An 18,887-nucleotide genomic window follows, 5' to 3' on the forward strand; every position below is an offset into this window, starting at 1 on the left:
TACTTAGTATACATGAGGTAATGACATCATCTAGGGTAGTGGAGGTAAAGACAACACCTAGGATAGAGTAGGTAAAGACATTATCTAGGATAAATGCCAATAAAATAAGACATTGCCTATAATAGAGGGTTCAAAACATTGCATATGATAGAAGAGGTAAAAACATTGCATAAGATAGAAGAGGTAAAAACATTGCCAAAATTGATGAGGTAAAGGTATTGCCTATGATAAATGGAGTCAAGACATTGCCTAAGATGGCAGAGGTAAAACATTGATTAGGATAGAAAAGGTATAACATTGGCTAGAATAGAAAAGGTAAAGGCATTGCCTATGATAGAGGAGATAAAAACATTGCCTAGGGTAGAAGAGGTAAAACTGCCAAGCATAGTGGAGGTAAAGACATTGCCTAGGGTAGAAGAGGTAAAGACAGTGCCAAGAATAGAGGAGGTATAGACATTGCCAAGGATAGAGGAGGTAAATATATTGCCAAGGATAGAGGAGGTAAATATATTGCCAAGGATAGAGGAGGTAAATATATTGCCAAGGATAGAGGAGGCAAAGACATTTTCTAGGATAGAAAAGGGAAAGACATTGTCAAGGATAGAGGAAGTTAAAACATTGCTTAGGACAGAAGAGGTGAAGACATTGCCTATGATAGAGGATGTTATGACATTGTATAGAATAGACTTGGTAATAAAATTACCAAGGGTAGAAGAGGTAAAGATATTGTCTAGGATAGAGGAGTTAAAGAAATGGCGGTAAAGACGTTGCCGCAGATACAGGAGTCCAAGACATTGTCAAGGATAGAAGAGTTATAAAAAATGCTTAAGATAGAGGTAAATACGTTGCCTAATACACAGGAGGTAAAGACATTGCCTCGAATAGAGGCGGTAAAAAATTGCCGTAGATAGAGGCGGTAAATCAATTGCCTAAGATAGAGTCTGAAAAGTCGTTGTCCATGATAAACAGATAAAGGTAGATAAGACATTGCCATGAATAGAGGCAGTAAGGACATTTCCTATGATATAGGAGTTAAAGATATTGCCTAGGGTAGAGGAGGTAGACGTTCCCTATTATATAGGAATTAAAAACATTGACTATGGTAGAGGTGGTTGAAATCGCATAGGAGCGTGAATGTTAAGACATTATTTAGGGTGAAGGAAGTTCAGAAATCGCCTATGATAGAAATATAATAATAAAAATGTTATAATAGGCAAACACTTTTGTACATGTAGTATTGATTTTTCACAGTTTTTAAACTTAAATTACGTTTTTAATGTGCTTTTTTTAATCCATCCATCAAGATTTTAAAAAGGCGCATGTTTCAAGCTTTTACTGGTTATCATTACTGCAGATATAATTGGGTATATGCATTCAAAACAATTGACTTTGTTATCGTGTACAACAGCAGGAGCGGGTCCAGGTAAGTGCGTAAGTTAAAAAAAACCGGGGTATTATACAATGACGAAAGATACCAAAGGGACAGTCAAACTCATAAATCTAAAACAAACTGACAACGCCATGGTAAAAAATGAAAAAGACAAACAGAAAAACAATAGTACACATGACACAACATAGGAAACTAAAGAATAAACAACGTTAACACGAACCCCACCAAAAACTAGGGGTGATTTAATGTGCTCCGGAAGGGTAAGCAGATCCTGCTCCACATGTGGCACCCGTCGTGTTGCTTATGTGATTACAAATCCGGTAAATAGTCTAATTCGGTAGGTCACATTCATGAAAGGGGAGGGGATTGTAGTTACGACGTTAGGAACATACCCGATATCATTGGTGAAACGGTTATTTCATAACGGTCAACCAACTCGTAATGGCGTCCGTAAAATTTACGAAGGGATGATTTCAACTTCACCATTTAGAACTCTTGGTTAAATAGCTTCCTTGTGAGCCTCTATCAAGAAAATCATGATAGGAAATGCAAGCACGATAATATCGTATCAATTGGGAGATATATACCCCGTATGCAGGTGCTGCTGGAATTTTGCTACTTAGAAATAGAAAGTTCACAATTGGAAAGCTGAAATCATCTCTTTTGTCGTAAAGTTTTATTTTCAACCGACCCTCATTGTCAATTTCTAGATGTAAGTCAAGATATGAAGCCGACTTAACTGTATCTGTAGTATCCTTTATCTCTAGTTCGATGGGATAGATGCGTTCTATATAGTCACCAAATTTTGAATTATTTAGTGAAAGAACACCATCTATATAGCGGAAAGTAGAGTTAAAGGATATTGCTAACTTCTTATCTTTCTTCCTGAGAAGTTCCTGCATGAAGTAAGCCTCATAATAATAAAGAAACAAGTCGGCAAGTAGAGAGGCACAGTTTGTTCACATTGGAATGGCGACAGTCTGTTGAAAAACACGTCCTCCGAACGTAACAAATATGTTGTCAATCAAGAAATCAAGCATCTTGATAATATCAGTTTCAGAGAATTTTTTGTTTGAATCAGAGTGATTCTTTACAAAGTAGGATTTATCCCTCCCTAAGACAAGATACTTGTATCTACGTTGGCCATTCTTTTTTATGAAGCAAAGTAATACCAACAATATAAACTGTATATTATGTATAATGTTTTAAGCCATTGGCCCATATGGGCGTAAAGTGTTTTTCAATAAAGTAAAGTATAAATTATGCAATCAGGAAAGACTCCAAAGACGACTATACTGACAATTACTTGCATCGAGTGTATACATTCCAGTAAGGAGGAAACAAAAAACTTATGGTTGTAATCAAGCGATAAGAATTAAGAGCAAAAACTAGTTGACTTTGATTCAGCGTAATTAGTCCAAGTATGACAATTTCCTCTCAACGGGTACACAATGTACCTTGTGGGTTTGCACTGTGAAACCCTGACCATCACGTTAGTAATATATCTATGTGACCTCTATGTATTGCGCTGAATGTGCATGACTTAATTAAAAAGTATTATTAATTGGCTCTTGAAATAAAGCCGTCATCATGCAATCGATTAATCAGCCAATCAATCAATTCATTAATCAACCAATCCATAAACATTAAATAAAGCCGTCACCATGCAATCAATCAATCAATCAATCAATCAATCAATCAATCAATCAATCAATCAATCAATCAATCAATCAATCAATCAATCAATCAATCAACCAACCAACCAACCAACCAACCAATCAATCAATCAATCAATCAATCAATCAATCAATCAATCAATAAACATTAAATCCGTGTATGTTTTGTCAGATGTGCTAACGTAAACATTAATGAAATAGTTGTAGAGTTTATCACATCTGCCATGTGACGGGCTCGAACTGATAACCGGAGTGTTGTCTAACTTGACATCGTTTTAGTAAGGGATGCATATCTACTGGCAGCAGTCCTTTTGCGCCAATTACTCTTTTTCAGGGGTATCATTTGCGCTAAATTTTGTTTTCCAAATGTATCAATTGCGCCATTATTCAAAACTTATTTGCGCCCATTTACCTGGACACATATCTATCATAAATATTAATTTATATTACTTATATTAGACAACTCGGCCACCGAGATTTGACTAACGTATTATGCAAACAAATGGAAAAATGAAAAAAATATAGTGAGTCGTACAAATGTGCAATTTTTGTAATATAAGTATACTATGTTCAGGCACTTGTTGATGTCAATATGGGGTTTTCTATCCATGCACGTACGACAGAGTTTTCGTACGGGTATGGACAGAAAACATTATATTGACAGAAACAAGTGCCTGTGACTATGTTTAATACACATACAGAGAAACGCTCAAAATAGATTGTGTTATATATGTCCCTTTAAACAATATCCCCCCCCCCCCTTTTTTTTTTTAAAAGAAAACCCCCACCAGCCATAGTTTCAACTGAACATATTTCAAATAACTAGTATTCAGAGACGGATTTAGTGAAGGGGCCCGGTCCATTCTTTTGCGGGGAAAAAAAATGTTGATTATATACGGAATGACTGGAGCGGCCCACCTCTTTTTGGTAGTTTGTCACTGAAATTGCAATTTTCTGGATCCTCCACGGATAACGACCCTAACCTTATACCCTGGATGATCCTCGAAACGTGTTCTGTAGTTATTACAATTACCTAGGCTGTTGTTCATTTCGACTAAAGTTTGAATATAGTTTGAATGTATACAAAGGAATGCAACCGAAAAGGTATACTCGAAATGCACATGAAGCTTACACAGTGGAAGCTAACATTTAAGAGGCGGAGGGGTCCTGATCCCGAAATTCCGGTCTTAAAGAAATACATGAAATCCCGATGTTCCGAATTTAAAGAAATTTGAATCCCGACATCCGGAGCTTAAAAACAACCGAAATACCCGATCCCAGCGTCATTATATTATTTGGGTAGTTTAATGTCCCTTTAACATATCATTTTGAAAGGTTTTTATTATAAGAAACATGAGAAAAGTTTTCAAGTTTCAAAAACGGATTTTTCTTACTTTATATCGGTATTGGTCCATCGTTTAGTATACATCAAAGTCACATGACTTATTTTTACACATCAACAACAACATTCATGATCATGAACAAATTACTAGTAAAACTTATGTGACAGCATGGAGCTTACCGTTTTAAAAGTTGTCATTATTTTTGGACTGTTTATTGCCACACTACTTTTGGGATTTTTTCCAATAAAACTTGTTGCACACATCAAAAAGAGAAATGCCAGTAGAATCCGATACCGACGTGCGATAAGTATTTTGAGTTGTTATGCGGCAGGTGTATTTCTAGGAACATGTTTACTTGATTTACTACCGAGTGTCCGGAGGGATCTAGAGACAATACTCAGAAAAATGCATCTTCTATCTGGATTTCCTGTATCCGAATTCGTAATGGTATTTGGGTTGTTCTTAATTCTAGTTGTTGAACAAATCATTCTTTCTTGGAAAGAAAATCAGCAAAATCCGTCATTTCCAACAACTGGTAAGGACAAAAGTCGAAAATCATTGCTATCTGATACAGATGACAGAGATTTTATGAGCTCTACAAGATCCGATCTAAGTGAACATTCAATTGGTGGAATTAGCGATGAACCTTATGGACAAAAGCAGCTGTCAACTTGTTCTAATGTACATGTATCAGGGGACGTTTACAGTGACACTGAACAGGAACCACTCTATTCAAAAGAAAAACACGAAAAGGGGAATGAAAACGAATTTGAACATAACCATTCTACTCTACGTTCTATTTTATTGCTAATAGCCTTATCTTTACACTCCGTTTTCGAAGGACTAGCAGTTGGATTGCAAAGAAAATCTGCTCAAGTCATTGGAGTATTTGCTGGACTATTTCTACACAAGATGGTGCTCAGTTTCAGTCTGGGTATGAGCTTGGTTCAAAGCAAACTATCATATAAATCGATGTTGCAATCTGTTACAATATTTTCTTTGTCTTCACCATTTGGTATAGGTCTTGGTTTACTGATCATAGACTTATGGGATTCAAGGATATCTGTACTAATACAAGGGTTGTTGCAAGGGATTGCATGTGGTACTTTTCTGTATGTGACATTTTTTGAAATTTTGCCACATGAACTGAACTCTAGTGATATTAGACTAATCAAGGTTGTATTTTTAATTCTTGGATTCAGCACAGTGACTGCAGTTGTTTTTATTAATGAAAAGTCGTGAAAAAATTCATGTAAATATAAACAGTAAATATATTACATTTTATTTTAGCTGAGACTACTATAACACAGTGTTATAGAAGTCTCAGATTTTCAGCATTATTAATTAGTATTTATATTTTTATTGTCAATTAAAAATACATGTACTTACTTTGTGAAAACCCCCAAAATCAAGCATAATATATATTGGTAGTTTTTGGGGATAAAGATTGCATGAAATGCAACACAAACTCTCTTGTTATTGGCTTGATATACATTTAATATATTAAACTTGCTTTGAAATGTTTGACAGTTAAAACAAAATAGTACAGCCACTTAAAAATCTTATAATGGACTTATCCAGTTTAAAACAGTGACATGTTCATATCAATCATATGGTAAAAAAGTTGATTTAGAACTGTTAAAGTCAGAATGTTGCTCCCATAGACTCAAATGTAAAAAATGCTAAAAAAAATCCCTACCTTCAAATGTACCTACATGTACCTGTACCTTAACTTTTTTTTTCATAGATTAAACTGGAACCACACATACTATTTTATTTTGCCTCAGTGTCAAGTTAACTAATTGATTGATTGATTGAATATGTTTAATGGTGCATTCTATACTACATTGTATTAGCTGTATTGTGATAGCCAGATTTTATTTTGGTGGAGGAAGCCAGAGTCCTCGGATAAGACCACTAAACTTAAGGCACTTTCTTTTATCATGTTTTTGAGAATATGATATGATACATTGATTTCAAAACACCTAATTGTTATGTCTTAAAAAAAATATCGTAGTAAGATATTTTATAATTGCGGAGGAGAACACATTTAAGGAGGTGATTGAATACAGATACATGTATGTCAGAGTTCATCAAAACGATGTTTTGAAAAAAAACAAACTTCGTGATTCAATAGACAAACATGTAGTTTCAAGTTTGAGCGATTGTACCATTGTACACTGTGGATAATTATAACACTTAAGAATGATGACACATACATTTACATTGTATAATATGATAAACATATATGTAGGTACATGTACATTTTTAAATAGAAATAGTTTGCATGGTACAGAATCTCCATTTAAAAATAAATGCAACACAAAAGGGGAAGAGGTCATACACTTATGCCTGTGACCTCAATTACTCATTATACATATATATATTGTTCATGCATATTTACAAAATGTTAATATCCAGATGTGTTCATTACTTTTACTATTTCATGAAAATAAATATTAAATAGTTATGAAAGGTACCAGGATTATAATTTAATATGCCAGACACGCATTTCGTCTACTCATCAATGGCGCTCAGATCAAAATAATTATAAAGCCATATTTTCCAAACAAGTACAAAGTTGAAGAGCATTGAAAAACTTGGTTTAATATTGTTATAAGAGATCTTGATGCATCTTTTGATTCAACACTTTAGAAAATGGCAAGTCTAGACAGATTCTATTGCGTCCAGGACTCATGGACTCGCCTTAGTGAGAACCCTGTGACCAGAGACAAATTGTATCGTACACGTACGTACGTATGTCTGTGTTGAAATTAAATGAATAAGCTATATGTGTTTATCACATTCCGATAGGAAAAGCAATGGATAATAAACGTGATAAAAAGACCAATTGAGAATAATGAGTTTACAAATAATATTTGTTTAATAGCACTCTTTCTTTATAAATCACTTGGTTGACAGCTGTTTAGGTAATCCTCAATCATTTATGTAACATGCATATTAATACATCGATCTCATACGATTTTATAGTTCATTTATCAACTCCTGGCCATATAATCTGAATTATAAAATATTGATAAATACTAAACTCGAAATTCAATAATGTATCCCTGTCTGCAGAGTATCTGATCACTAACACATAATGTTAGGGAACGACTTTTTTTGTGGCCTGGTAAGAGCTGAAATTAAAGGACTGCCCAAAACAGGATGAAAAGAAATAGATTCTCAAAAATAAATGCATAATTAATTGAGAAAAAAGGCGAAAGTAGTGACTTTGCAGGGAAAAAAAACATGCGTAGCAACTTAGGAAAATGAAAAGTCAGAGGAACATCCCCCCCTAAACCCGGATATGAAATGTTCGTCTTCTTACGTTATCGTATATGACGAAACGCATGCATCTACAAATACAAAAATATATAATATAATTGAGACTGAAAATGGGAAATGTATCGAAGACAACAACTCGACCAATGGACAGAAAAAAGGCGTATGAATTTTAAAGCACGTTACATAATTACTAAGCGAAGTGTTTGCTATCACATACTGTTGTTTTATGCATTCAGTCATTATCGGTTTATTTCTTCTATTCTGTTCTGTAACAGAAATACTGCTTTCTAGGTCTGTAGATAATTCCCTGGTTTTACATTTTTAATAACATCATCTCGACTTCTCTCCATTACCCGAAAGAAATATCTTGAGATTGATTGAAGTCGAGATAGTTGTGCATTGTTTTATAAGTATAAGAATACTATACGACATGCCAATTAAACAACTACTATCAACCAAAGTTCAAATGAAGTGGATATGTCAGCAATTATAGGCAACGTACGGCCTTCAACAATGAGACATGGTCATGACATGAAAACTATCAACCGTTACAAATTAGCATTATCATATACGTTTACAAGTATCAAAATGTTCTTATAAATAATTAATTTAACCAAGGATTGTATAGACTTTATAGACTATAAGTCTAACTTTACAAATCCTTGATTAAACATTTGTTTTCTGAAATTAAAACACGATTTATTCGCTTAGAATGTATTGCTGGTAGTTCTACGTATACATTTTAAAAATTGTGATAATGTGAAGAAAACAAAACGTATTTAGATGTCAGCGTTAAATATTTATTATTTACCCTGACATATATTTGGAAAAGACAGCCAAAATTGCGACTTTTTGAAGTCAGTACAGTAACTTAAATGCAGATACCTTTAATTTATTGAGATATTTATCATAGCTTCTTGCAGAGGGTCGTAATAAGCCAACTGACCTTTCAATTTATTGACGGGACTCTTTGTTTAGAGTAGTACCTTTTCTGACTTAGTATGCTCTTTTTCACGCAAACTTGATAAAATATTTAAATCTTCACTTAGTAATGATTTCAGATTTAATCAGTTATGTTTTAAATCGTATATACATAACAATCAATTATTTCAAGATTCGAGATTTTATTTCTAGATTAGCAAATATCAAAAAGCTAGAAAGACTTTTAGTCAGCTCATTTTTTGCCACTAGGGGTTGCCGAATATCTTTCATATGATTTTCGTTGCTAAGAATTTAGAAAGGCGAAATCATTCGTACCATGCATACTCACAATTCCATTAAAAAACTATATGTTAAATGTATACAAAAATATTTTTATGAAAAAGTAAGGTCTCAGATAAATAGAAATCTGTATTTCCAGTGAGACTTTTAACATGATGAACACGACGGGTGCAACATGTGGAGCAGAATCTGCTTATCGTCCGGGAGCACCTGATATAACCCCCAGTTTTCGGTGGGATTCGTGTTGCTTAGTTTGTATTCTCTATGTTGTGTCTTGTGTACTATTATTTGTCCATTTGTCCTATTCTTTTTTATGCCCCATTAATGGGCATTATGTTTTCTGGTCCGTGCGTTCGTTCGTTCGTTCGTTCGTCCCGTTTCAGGGTAAAGTTTTTGGTCAATGTAATTTTTGATGAAGTTGAAGTCCAATGAACTTGAAGCTTAGTAAACATGTTCCCTATGATATAATCTTTCCAATTTTAATGCCAAATTAGAAATTTTATTCCATTTTCACGGTCCACTGAACATAGAAAATGATATTGCGGATGGGGCATCCGTGTACTTGGGTCGCATTCTTGTTTAGCCATGGCTCTGCCACTTTATTTTCGATATATGAGTTTGACTGTCCCTCTGGTATTTTTCGCCCCTCCTTTTAATTGTAGCTTTTGTTTATCTGGAAGTTGATCAGACGGGATACTTGTGTCAGTCGTATCCTAGAGATGGCTTTTTTTTAGAAGAAATACCGGATTTTCATATTATCCATATGCATGTTGAAATTTAATAGGTTAAATCATAAAAGTAGTAAACAAATATTCAATATAATAAATTTTGGCTAACTATTTGAATTTAAAAAACAATCCGTTTTTGTGCTATGCTCTATGAATAATTGATTTTTTTCCTTGTTCAATGGCATCGGGATGGTTCTCTGCATCAAAGTATTCTTTTGAATGCTTATCACTATAGATTTAGCATTAATTGGGGAAATAAAAGAGATAAAACTATGAATAATTTATTTTAATATGTATTTACTAATGGTTTACCTCACTGGAATTACAAGCAATCAAAACTTACCGAAACACGATCCACTTGATAAACGGTGATTTCACGGTGATTTCACTTTTATATTAGAAGGATTTCAATTTAGTTTTAAAAACATTCAGCCAAATCTTGACCATAAGTAATGTTATTTTTGTAACTTTATATACATGTTGATTTGTAAAAGTCGCCAATGATTAAATGAGCTTCAGGGAAATACTATTAAACGGGTGGATACTTACATATTTAATTACTTGTTGTGACGTATTTAAAAACTACTATTAGAAATTACAGTTATGCGATGAAAGACAAGCGAAAAAAAGGAGTTCATTTTTAAAACATAAAAATATTTGGAAAAATTATCCAAAATGAAATCATTGTTTTGTGCTGTGATATTCGGAACAATTTTGTTGGTCATGTCTAATTGGACTTCATTACACAATTCATGTAAGTATAATACATCTTAGGGAGACGGATTTATAAAAGTTTTTCCAAACTTGTTTCCGAATCCCATATTTGTACTTTATGTAACATTGTAATATTTGTCTTGAAATTGTTTATTAATAAATATTGTTTAAACTAAGTATAACACATCTACTAGTTAAGAGTAAATAAATATATTAAATTATCTTTTCTGTGGATTCATTATTATTTGTACTGTACCATTTTTAAGTTAATTTCGTTGTTAAAGGGAAACTGCGAATTTAACTGATCTACGCAGTATTAATTTCTTTAAGCTTGAAAATAAAATTGTACAAAAGCACGAACTTTTATGAAATATAGTAAGTAAAGTAAGTAAGTAAGTAAATAGTTTATTAAAGTGTCACATATTGATTGACATAAATATAAGCAACATTATATAAATATATACACATAAAACAATCAATATCCAGCCATAAAAACGACTTATAATATATTAGCATGCATCAAAGTTTTTAATTTGGGTCAATGCCACTGCTGGTGGAGTTTTAATTCCCCGAGGGTAGCACCAGCCCAGTAGTCAGCATTTCTGTGCTGAAATGAATTATCATTCATATGGATATATTTATATAAATTAACTGTCTACAAATTTTTGAATTTTTAAATACTAAGGCTTCCTACCTCAGGAACAGATTACCTTAGCATAACTTCTAAGAATTCTGGTCCTCAATGCTCTTCAACTTCGTACGTTGTTTGGCTTTTTAAATTTTTTTGGATTCGAGCGTCACTGATGGGTCTTTTGTAAACAAAACGCGCGTTTGGCGTAAATACAAAATTCAATCCTGGTATCTATGATGAATTTATTTATTGCAAAGACATTTCTTTATTTCTTTACACTTAATAAAAGACAAAAATCGGCGCAAGTGAAATTCAGATCGGCGCAAATGCAAAAACGCCGTCTATAGTATGTTAAAAGAGTTTTGAATGTTGTAGCTTAAATCATTTTTTGAAAGAATCTTACATGAGAAACAGAAGGACTAAACTTCTGGTTTACCTATGCAAAGTACATGAACTTAATTTAGATATTACACAACTGCACCAACAAAAAACCTAGTTCAAACCTAAACATAAATAATTCATATGTTTTTAATGAAATGGGGAACTGAAAAACAAACTTTTCAATAAGTTTGAAAGAAACATTTCTATTCAAGAGTTATCTGATAAACCAATCTTTATGCTAAATCCATCTACACATCACAAGTAAATACATTGCGGTCGGTTTATTCCCGATTGTCCCACTTTTTATTTTTTTTAGAGTTTTTATTGTCCCACATGAAAATCTCTGATGGTCCCACATTGTTTTGTGAAGTTAAATATTCTTAGATAAACAAGGTTACTGTTGTTTGTTTTGCTAAATAAACAAGATATAAATTATTGCACATTTAGTATTAATGTTATAAAAGTATAAAAACTATCATTAGATTAATGCACTTTTAATTAAGAACAATATATCTACTATGTTACGTTATTTTTATAAAACTAATTTCAATACCGTAACTTTACATTTCTTTACAAAGTTTTAAATAATTTAGAAATAATGCATTCAATTTAAAAAAAAAAAAAGGCATGAACTTATTGACCATATACACTACACACGAACTTGTTGACGGAGAGATGTTTCCACTAATCTTTGTAATTTTACTATGGAAGTCAGAGGACATTAATATGTAGCATTCTCTGTGCTAACAATGTCAGATTCACCTAACCCTTGTTAACAATTTCAGTCTAGAATTTTGCCAGATCAGCCTTCCTAAGAATGAATAATAAAATTTGGGTTTACAATATTCCGCCATAAAGCGCAGTCAACAAGACTCGTTAACAACTAAAAAGAACCAGACTTTCATTAAAAATGGATGATGTGATAATATTTCCGATGGCTCCAAATGACAAAGAAATTAAAACTTTATGTCACCATACGGCCTTCAACAATGAGCAAATTCACACTGGATAGTCACCTTTCAAAGGCATTGAAATAAAAAATGTAAAATAATTCAAACGAAAACAAACATGTTACAAAGCAACGAACGACAACCACTGAATTACAGGTTCCTGATTTGGGACATACAGAATGTGACGGGATTAAACTTTTTTGAAGTCGCCAACCCGCCCACTTACAGGGCGCGGAATGGGACTTGAACTTTTTGTAATCAAAATAAATTTTGTGTACAGAAAATTCAATTAATTCATAACAAAATCATTTTTGTCTTACATAACCATGTGATACAGACTTGTTTTATAAGAACTTTAATTTTGTAATAACAAAGTTCATTTTTGTAGAAAAAAATCATTTTTATAGACAAAATTCATTTTTGTCATGACATTAGGTATGCAAATAACTTATGCATACAAAATTTACTTCATTACCTGATATGGAAATTAAAACACAAAAGTCAATTTTGTGAGACAAAATTGAATTTGTACGCAGTTAACAATTTTGTCATTACAAAATTCAATTTTGTGTTAATTTTTGTGCAGACAAAATTGACTTTTGTGACAAAAAATGACTTTTGTGTAAAATTTTCACTTCTGTTTTTAATAACAAAACTTTATTTTGTCTACACAAAAATATACACAAAATTGAAGTTTTTCTACACAAAAATAAACACAAAATTGAAGTTTTGTATGCAATTTAGTTCACAGAATCAAAACTAAACTAATTTGCATTCAAAATAGACCTTTGTCGCCTAATTTTCAAATAAGGTAACAAAAGTAAATATAAAAAAGAAGATGTGGTATGATTGCCAATGAGAAAACTATCAACAAAAGACCAAAATGACACAAACATTAACAACTATAGGTCACTGTACGGCCTTCAACAATGAGCAAAGCCCATACCGCATACCGTATAGCGGGTTATTTTCGCGGGTGTAAAATTTCGCGATTTTCATTGAACAAGGTATACGAAATATTTTGGCGGTTATTATTTTGGCGAATTAAAAACTTTTATTTATACCTTTGTATGTACACTTTTAATTTGGCGGAATTTATTTTGGCGATTAAGTTCTGTCCGCGAAAATAAGCGAAAATTTGCACCCCGCGAAAATAACCCGCTATACGGTAGTCAGCTATAAAAGACCCCGATAAGACAATGTAAAACAATTCAAACGAGAAAACTAAGTCTGTGTTACAAGAATGAATTTTGTCATGACAAAAGTAACTTTTGTCCACTGAAACATAATTTTGAGTGTTAAAATTTAAATTTCTAGTATGCTACAAATTTTGTTAAACTGAACTCATTTTTGTTGAACAAAACTCACTAGTGTCCGTACAAAATTGAATTTCGAGTACAAAACCACAAGAGTCCCATTCGGCGCCCCGTACAGTCCACTAACATGTAACAGTGTTAAAACAGTACAACATAGGAAGAAACAAAAATCAGTTGATAAAGGCTCGTCTCATCAGATGGAAACTAATAGAAAAAAAGCTAACAAAAATACATTGCAATGCAATTTGGAGCCACGATATCTTAGTAGCATGAGTTCAAATCCCGGACAGGGAAGAAAAAACAATTTGCTAACACAAATTTGTAGATCTAACATTGTTGGGCTGCTTTTATACGATTTTTTTATGCGTTAGTGGCGTGGCGGCAATAACATTATTATTTAGTTTTGTTAAAGGAAAAACGTTTTTGTGCTCAAATTGTTAATGAATTTTTACAGATATACAAATCATACATAAGAAAGAATGAGACGCCTTAGAGGTTAAAATAAATAGGTCAGGTAACAGACCAAATCAGAGCCATTTAGCTGCTTCTACTGTTGACTTTAATTATATTTTGGTTCAGTTGAATGACCATGCGATTAGCCCTACGGATGTAAAATAAGAAAATATAATTCCAAAGACAACACACGTCAAATGAGACAAATGAATGAAAATTGCTACATAGAGATTATACTATATTATAAAAACCAGCGACGAATCAAATCCAGGTCATATAGCTTTTTCAACTGTTGACCTAAATTTATAATAACTTTTGTTATGCCCTCGCGACAAAATCTCGAGGGACATATCAATTAACCCCTGTCCGTCCGTACGTTTGTCCCTCTGGATATAGACTCATGGTTTGCCCGTTTTTTTCTTCTACAGTTTTTAATATACAGCTTTAATATTTCTAGACATATAGAGGTGTGTATGTTCACAGGATTTTGATTATTTTTATTTGTACTTAGTAATTCTTTTGATACTACACAAAGTGTTCATTATTTGTTCGACTATCTCCTTCTAGATATTTGGACTTATTATAACCTTTTTTCTGCACTAAAAATCACCAAGGGGATGTTAGATATTCACAAAAAAAAAATCGATAGTTTGACTTCATTTTCTTCTCAATTGCTATATAATTGAAAATATTGATTTACTACCTAAATAGTAAATGCAATAAATAAGATTTATTTTAGCAAATATTGAATCAATACCGGGACGTTGAACTTGGTGACCACTCGAAATAGATAGTTGAAAAAGAATGGGGCAGGTCATCGTCCAAATCTAGTTAACTTGGATGACAACACTTCTTAACCCTTAGTTTGAAAAACAGAAGAAATATAATTCAAAATACCTTGAATAAAACAGAGAATGGAAATGGGGAATGCGTCAACGGGACAACAACCCTTCCCCTTAACTAAATTTGTTCAGTGAAAAAAGACGTCATTCTAACTCCAAATCATATACTAGTAAGTGAACTAGAGTTAATTATTTATTTGTTACTTGAATGAACGAACATTCTCCTCAGCCCTACGGGTGTAAATATAGAATTATCTTTCAAAAAGCAACAAATGTCAATTTTTCTAATCTATAGAAAATCAATTTTGATAAACAGATAAAACAAATCCACATACACAAGCAAGTCATTAATAAAAATATCGAAGTTAGTTTATAGGTGACACTGATCAAACCAGAGCTGTATAGCTATTTACACTGTTGACTTAAACCAAACTTATTCTTTACGTGAATGACCCCCTATTCTTAGTCTTACGGGTTAAAAATCAGAAGAAATATAATTTAAAAGACAATAATCGTCATTTTTACTCATTAAAAGAAAATAAATTTATAACAAAATTATTAATTCATATGTACAGATATACTCCAAATACATAAAAAAAGTAAGATAGAAAGAAATATATTGAAACAAAGATCTAAAAACTGACACTAGTAAAAAAGGATAGATTAAACCAAAGCCGTATTGCTATTTCCTCTGTTGACTTAAATTTTGTTTTATTCGAATGACCCCCAATACTTTGAATAGCCTTGCGGGTTAAAAAACAGAAGAAATATAACTCATCTTTACTAATTTAAAGAAAAATATTTTTTTAACAAAATTATTAATACATATGTACTGATATACATGTATCTGAATAAAATACATACAGAAGTAAGATAGAAACTAATACATTGAAATTAGTTTCTAGCTGACTCTTTTAATAACAAGATTGTTTAAACGAAAGCCGTAAATCTATTACAACTGTTGACTTAAATTTTTGTTTTACTTGAATGGCCCCCAAATTCTTAGCCTTATGGGTTTAAAATCAGAAGAAAGATAATTCAAAAGACAACAATCGTCAGCTTTACTTATTTAAAGAAAATAAATGTATAACAAAATTTAAAAAAAACCACACTATGTACGTAACCAATTCTGATTTTTTTGTAATATCCCGTGTCCCGCTAGACCTCATTTCACGTTTTCACAGCACAATAATTTGACTTTCACGTGTCACGCTTACAAAAAATCGACAATCCCGCGTCACGCTTTGACCCCAATGAGACCCACTTATCTCTATTAATACAGTCACGATTCAAAGAATATATCAATGTTAATTAATACAACGGAATTTGACGAGACTGTCGTCAAAGTGAGAGGGTTAGCGCTATAAAACCAGGTTTAATCCACCATTTTCTACTTTTGAAAAATGCCTGTACCAAGTCGGGAATATGACAGTTCTAGTCTATTCGTTTTTTGTGTGTTTTGTTATTTGATTTTGCCATGTGATTATGGATTTTCCGAATTGATTTTTCCTCTAAGTTCAGTATTTTTGTGATTTTTTTACCAGGATAGGTTTCTTTTGTACATAACTTCTTTCCTCTTAGAAATTAATATTTTTATATAGTGTAATTATGATGTGTTTTTTTTTTTATATTTCAGCTGAACAATTGCAAGAACATTGTCCTGCAACGGATATTTATGAAATAGCTTTATCTACTGTCGGCGGAGAAATTTTTTCAATGTTGAATGCCAATCATTCTATAATGGTGCGGTTTGATGATTCTAATTTTTATTCTATTAATATCTACAAAGAATGTTATGACTTTCAATTCGAAATCGAGGTATATTTTGGCTATTATATTGATGTCCTCGAATTACAAGACTTGTTGGCACTGTGTGAAAACGGAACCGTTATTGAGAAATTATTTTGTGATCCGTTTAGCATTTATAATGTAAACTATGTTGATGATTCAGTGTTTCCATATTTTTCTGGTGTAAATATTTTTTTTTCGGACGAGCTTCATCACTGTACCGCTTTGTTCAGAAATTTCATCACGCAAAAGAACTATACAGTGACTAACGTTGATTTAAACTTTTTTCTTTACAACATGACTTCCTGTTGGGGAATGATGTCACTACTCAATCAACAGAACATTTTCATTCTACAACCGAATGAATATGATATGCAAGGAATGTTAGTACTTGGAGAGATGGCAGTCGGATTTAGTCAACCTGATTACAAAGCGGTTTTTATTGGGACACAAGATGGCTCTTGTATGAAACGTTTTGTCGAGTACTTTCGTCTAAACAGTTATTATACTAGTGAAGAGTACATTCTTAGCCCTGATGTGATAATTGAATTCAAAAATGAGAACTCTTGCCTAGAAGTTTATTATAATTGCCGCAAAGATTGGGATTTTATTTTACCTGTCGATTTACCAAATAAATCCCTTGCTTATTTGCAGATGGTTATAGCAGGAGAAGTGACGCTTGTAAATTGTTTCGTACTTTATATATTTCTTCAAAAATCCAACCGTTCGCCTACAACACTACTCTTATCAATGCTGGCAGTGTCTGACACTCTGACAGCGTTGTTTATATGTATACCAACGATTATCGCTTACCAAGTTTATCAACATCATATCAGTTTTAATGGTACTGTTCTTTCATGGAACTTAATTGACTACAATTCGTGCATAATAAGCGGCGCAACACACTTTAAATATGCTTTCCATTTATTGTCCGTTCTCATAACAACTTTGTTGAGTATGCAGAAGGCAATAGCTCTTCGTTTTCCATTATGGAGCATAAGAGGCTTAACCAACAACAGAAGTGTCAAAAGTTCGGCTATTGCATTTACACTGAGCATAATTCTATTCTTACCAAATGTCGTAATATGGAAGATTCTTTCCAAAGACGTTGATGGAAGCTGTTGCATAGATGGTGACCTAATCGTAAAATATTACGACGTGTACAGAAATATAAATCTAACGAGCGATATATTGACTGTTATTGCTATATTCATTTCTCTAATATGTACAATTTACATAACTTGTAAATTGACATGCCTTCGACGAAATCTCCCGTGGTCTGACAACATGACTGTCAGGAAAAAACACCTTATGTCCGCCATTACTGTCGTTGTCATCTGCGGCATATTCATTGCATCAGAAGTATTGCATATCATGACAGGTGTAATGTTCTGGATTGTGACCTATTATGAGAGTGATTATAAGCTTGTAACATTACTTGAAAGTACCAAACAATATTCCGACCTTAGCTTATTGATAGGATTTTCCTTAAATTTCGTAGTCTATCTTGCAATGAGTACGCAACTGCGAGAAAAGCTTTTAAATGGTGCCAAAGAAATAACTGGATCTAAACGGCGTAAGAAAAATGACCGCAAAAGTGTGTCAAATAGCACTACTAGGAAATATATAAATTCGAATTCGAATGAATCTTAAATCTTCACAAATACTTATCATTTTGTGAAATTAACAACAACATGGCTTGTACTGTGCCCAATGACATATAGGCTAACTGAGCAATCAGCATAATGATAATTAAAAATGTCAATGACTCGATTTTTAAATACTAGTACATATAACTGTGTATAATGAACGGGCCGACTGTTTTACTTCCCGAATATATTCGAGAAGGAGATGTCTTAGGTGTCTCAATTTGAATAGTTACAATCAACCGAGGAATAACTATATATGAGAGTTACATATTACATCTGATATTTTAAAAATTATATATTTTTTCCGTTTGTGTCGGTTTTTTTTGTACTTTAATCGCTCATTTCAATTATGTATGGGTAATAAATCAATTGTCATTGAATTCAAAATTGAAACTTATATTCTTATATTAGATATATTAGCATCTATTAACAAAATGAGATTGTTGTCTATTGCATAGGTAGGAAATGTCAACTTCATTTACATAAGCAAGATTGTATCGGTTATAATCAAATATTT

The 18,887-nt window shown here is 32.6% G+C and overlaps 2 protein-coding genes across 2 annotated transcripts; both read left to right on the plus strand.

Moving 5' to 3' along the window:
- Positions 1–4,494: 4,494 nt before the first annotated feature.
- On the plus strand, positions 4,495–6,789 carry LOC134687113 (zinc transporter ZIP1-like). The gene has a single exon (XM_063547114.1). The coding sequence runs from the start codon at positions 4,578–4,580 to the stop codon at positions 5,649–5,651; it is 1,074 nt and encodes a 357-aa protein (XP_063403184.1). The 5' UTR covers positions 4,495–4,577; the 3' UTR covers positions 5,652–6,789.
- Positions 6,790–10,073: 3,284 nt separating this feature from the next.
- LOC134686124 (uncharacterized) lies at positions 10,074–18,611 on the plus strand. Its single transcript, XM_063545797.1, has 2 exons — positions 10,074–10,400; positions 16,570–18,611. The coding sequence occupies exons 1-2, from the start codon at positions 10,322–10,324 to the stop codon at positions 18,372–18,374; spliced, it is 1,884 nt and encodes a 627-aa protein (XP_063401867.1). The 5' UTR covers positions 10,074–10,321; the 3' UTR covers positions 18,375–18,611.
- The last annotated feature ends 276 nt before the right edge of the window (positions 18,612–18,887 follow it).

This window comes from Mytilus trossulus, chromosome 10 (genome assembly GCF_036588685.1).
Source record: "Mytilus trossulus isolate FHL-02 chromosome 10, PNRI_Mtr1.1.1.hap1, whole genome shotgun sequence".
NCBI lineage: Eukaryota > Metazoa > Mollusca > Bivalvia > Mytilida > Mytilidae > Mytilus > Mytilus trossulus.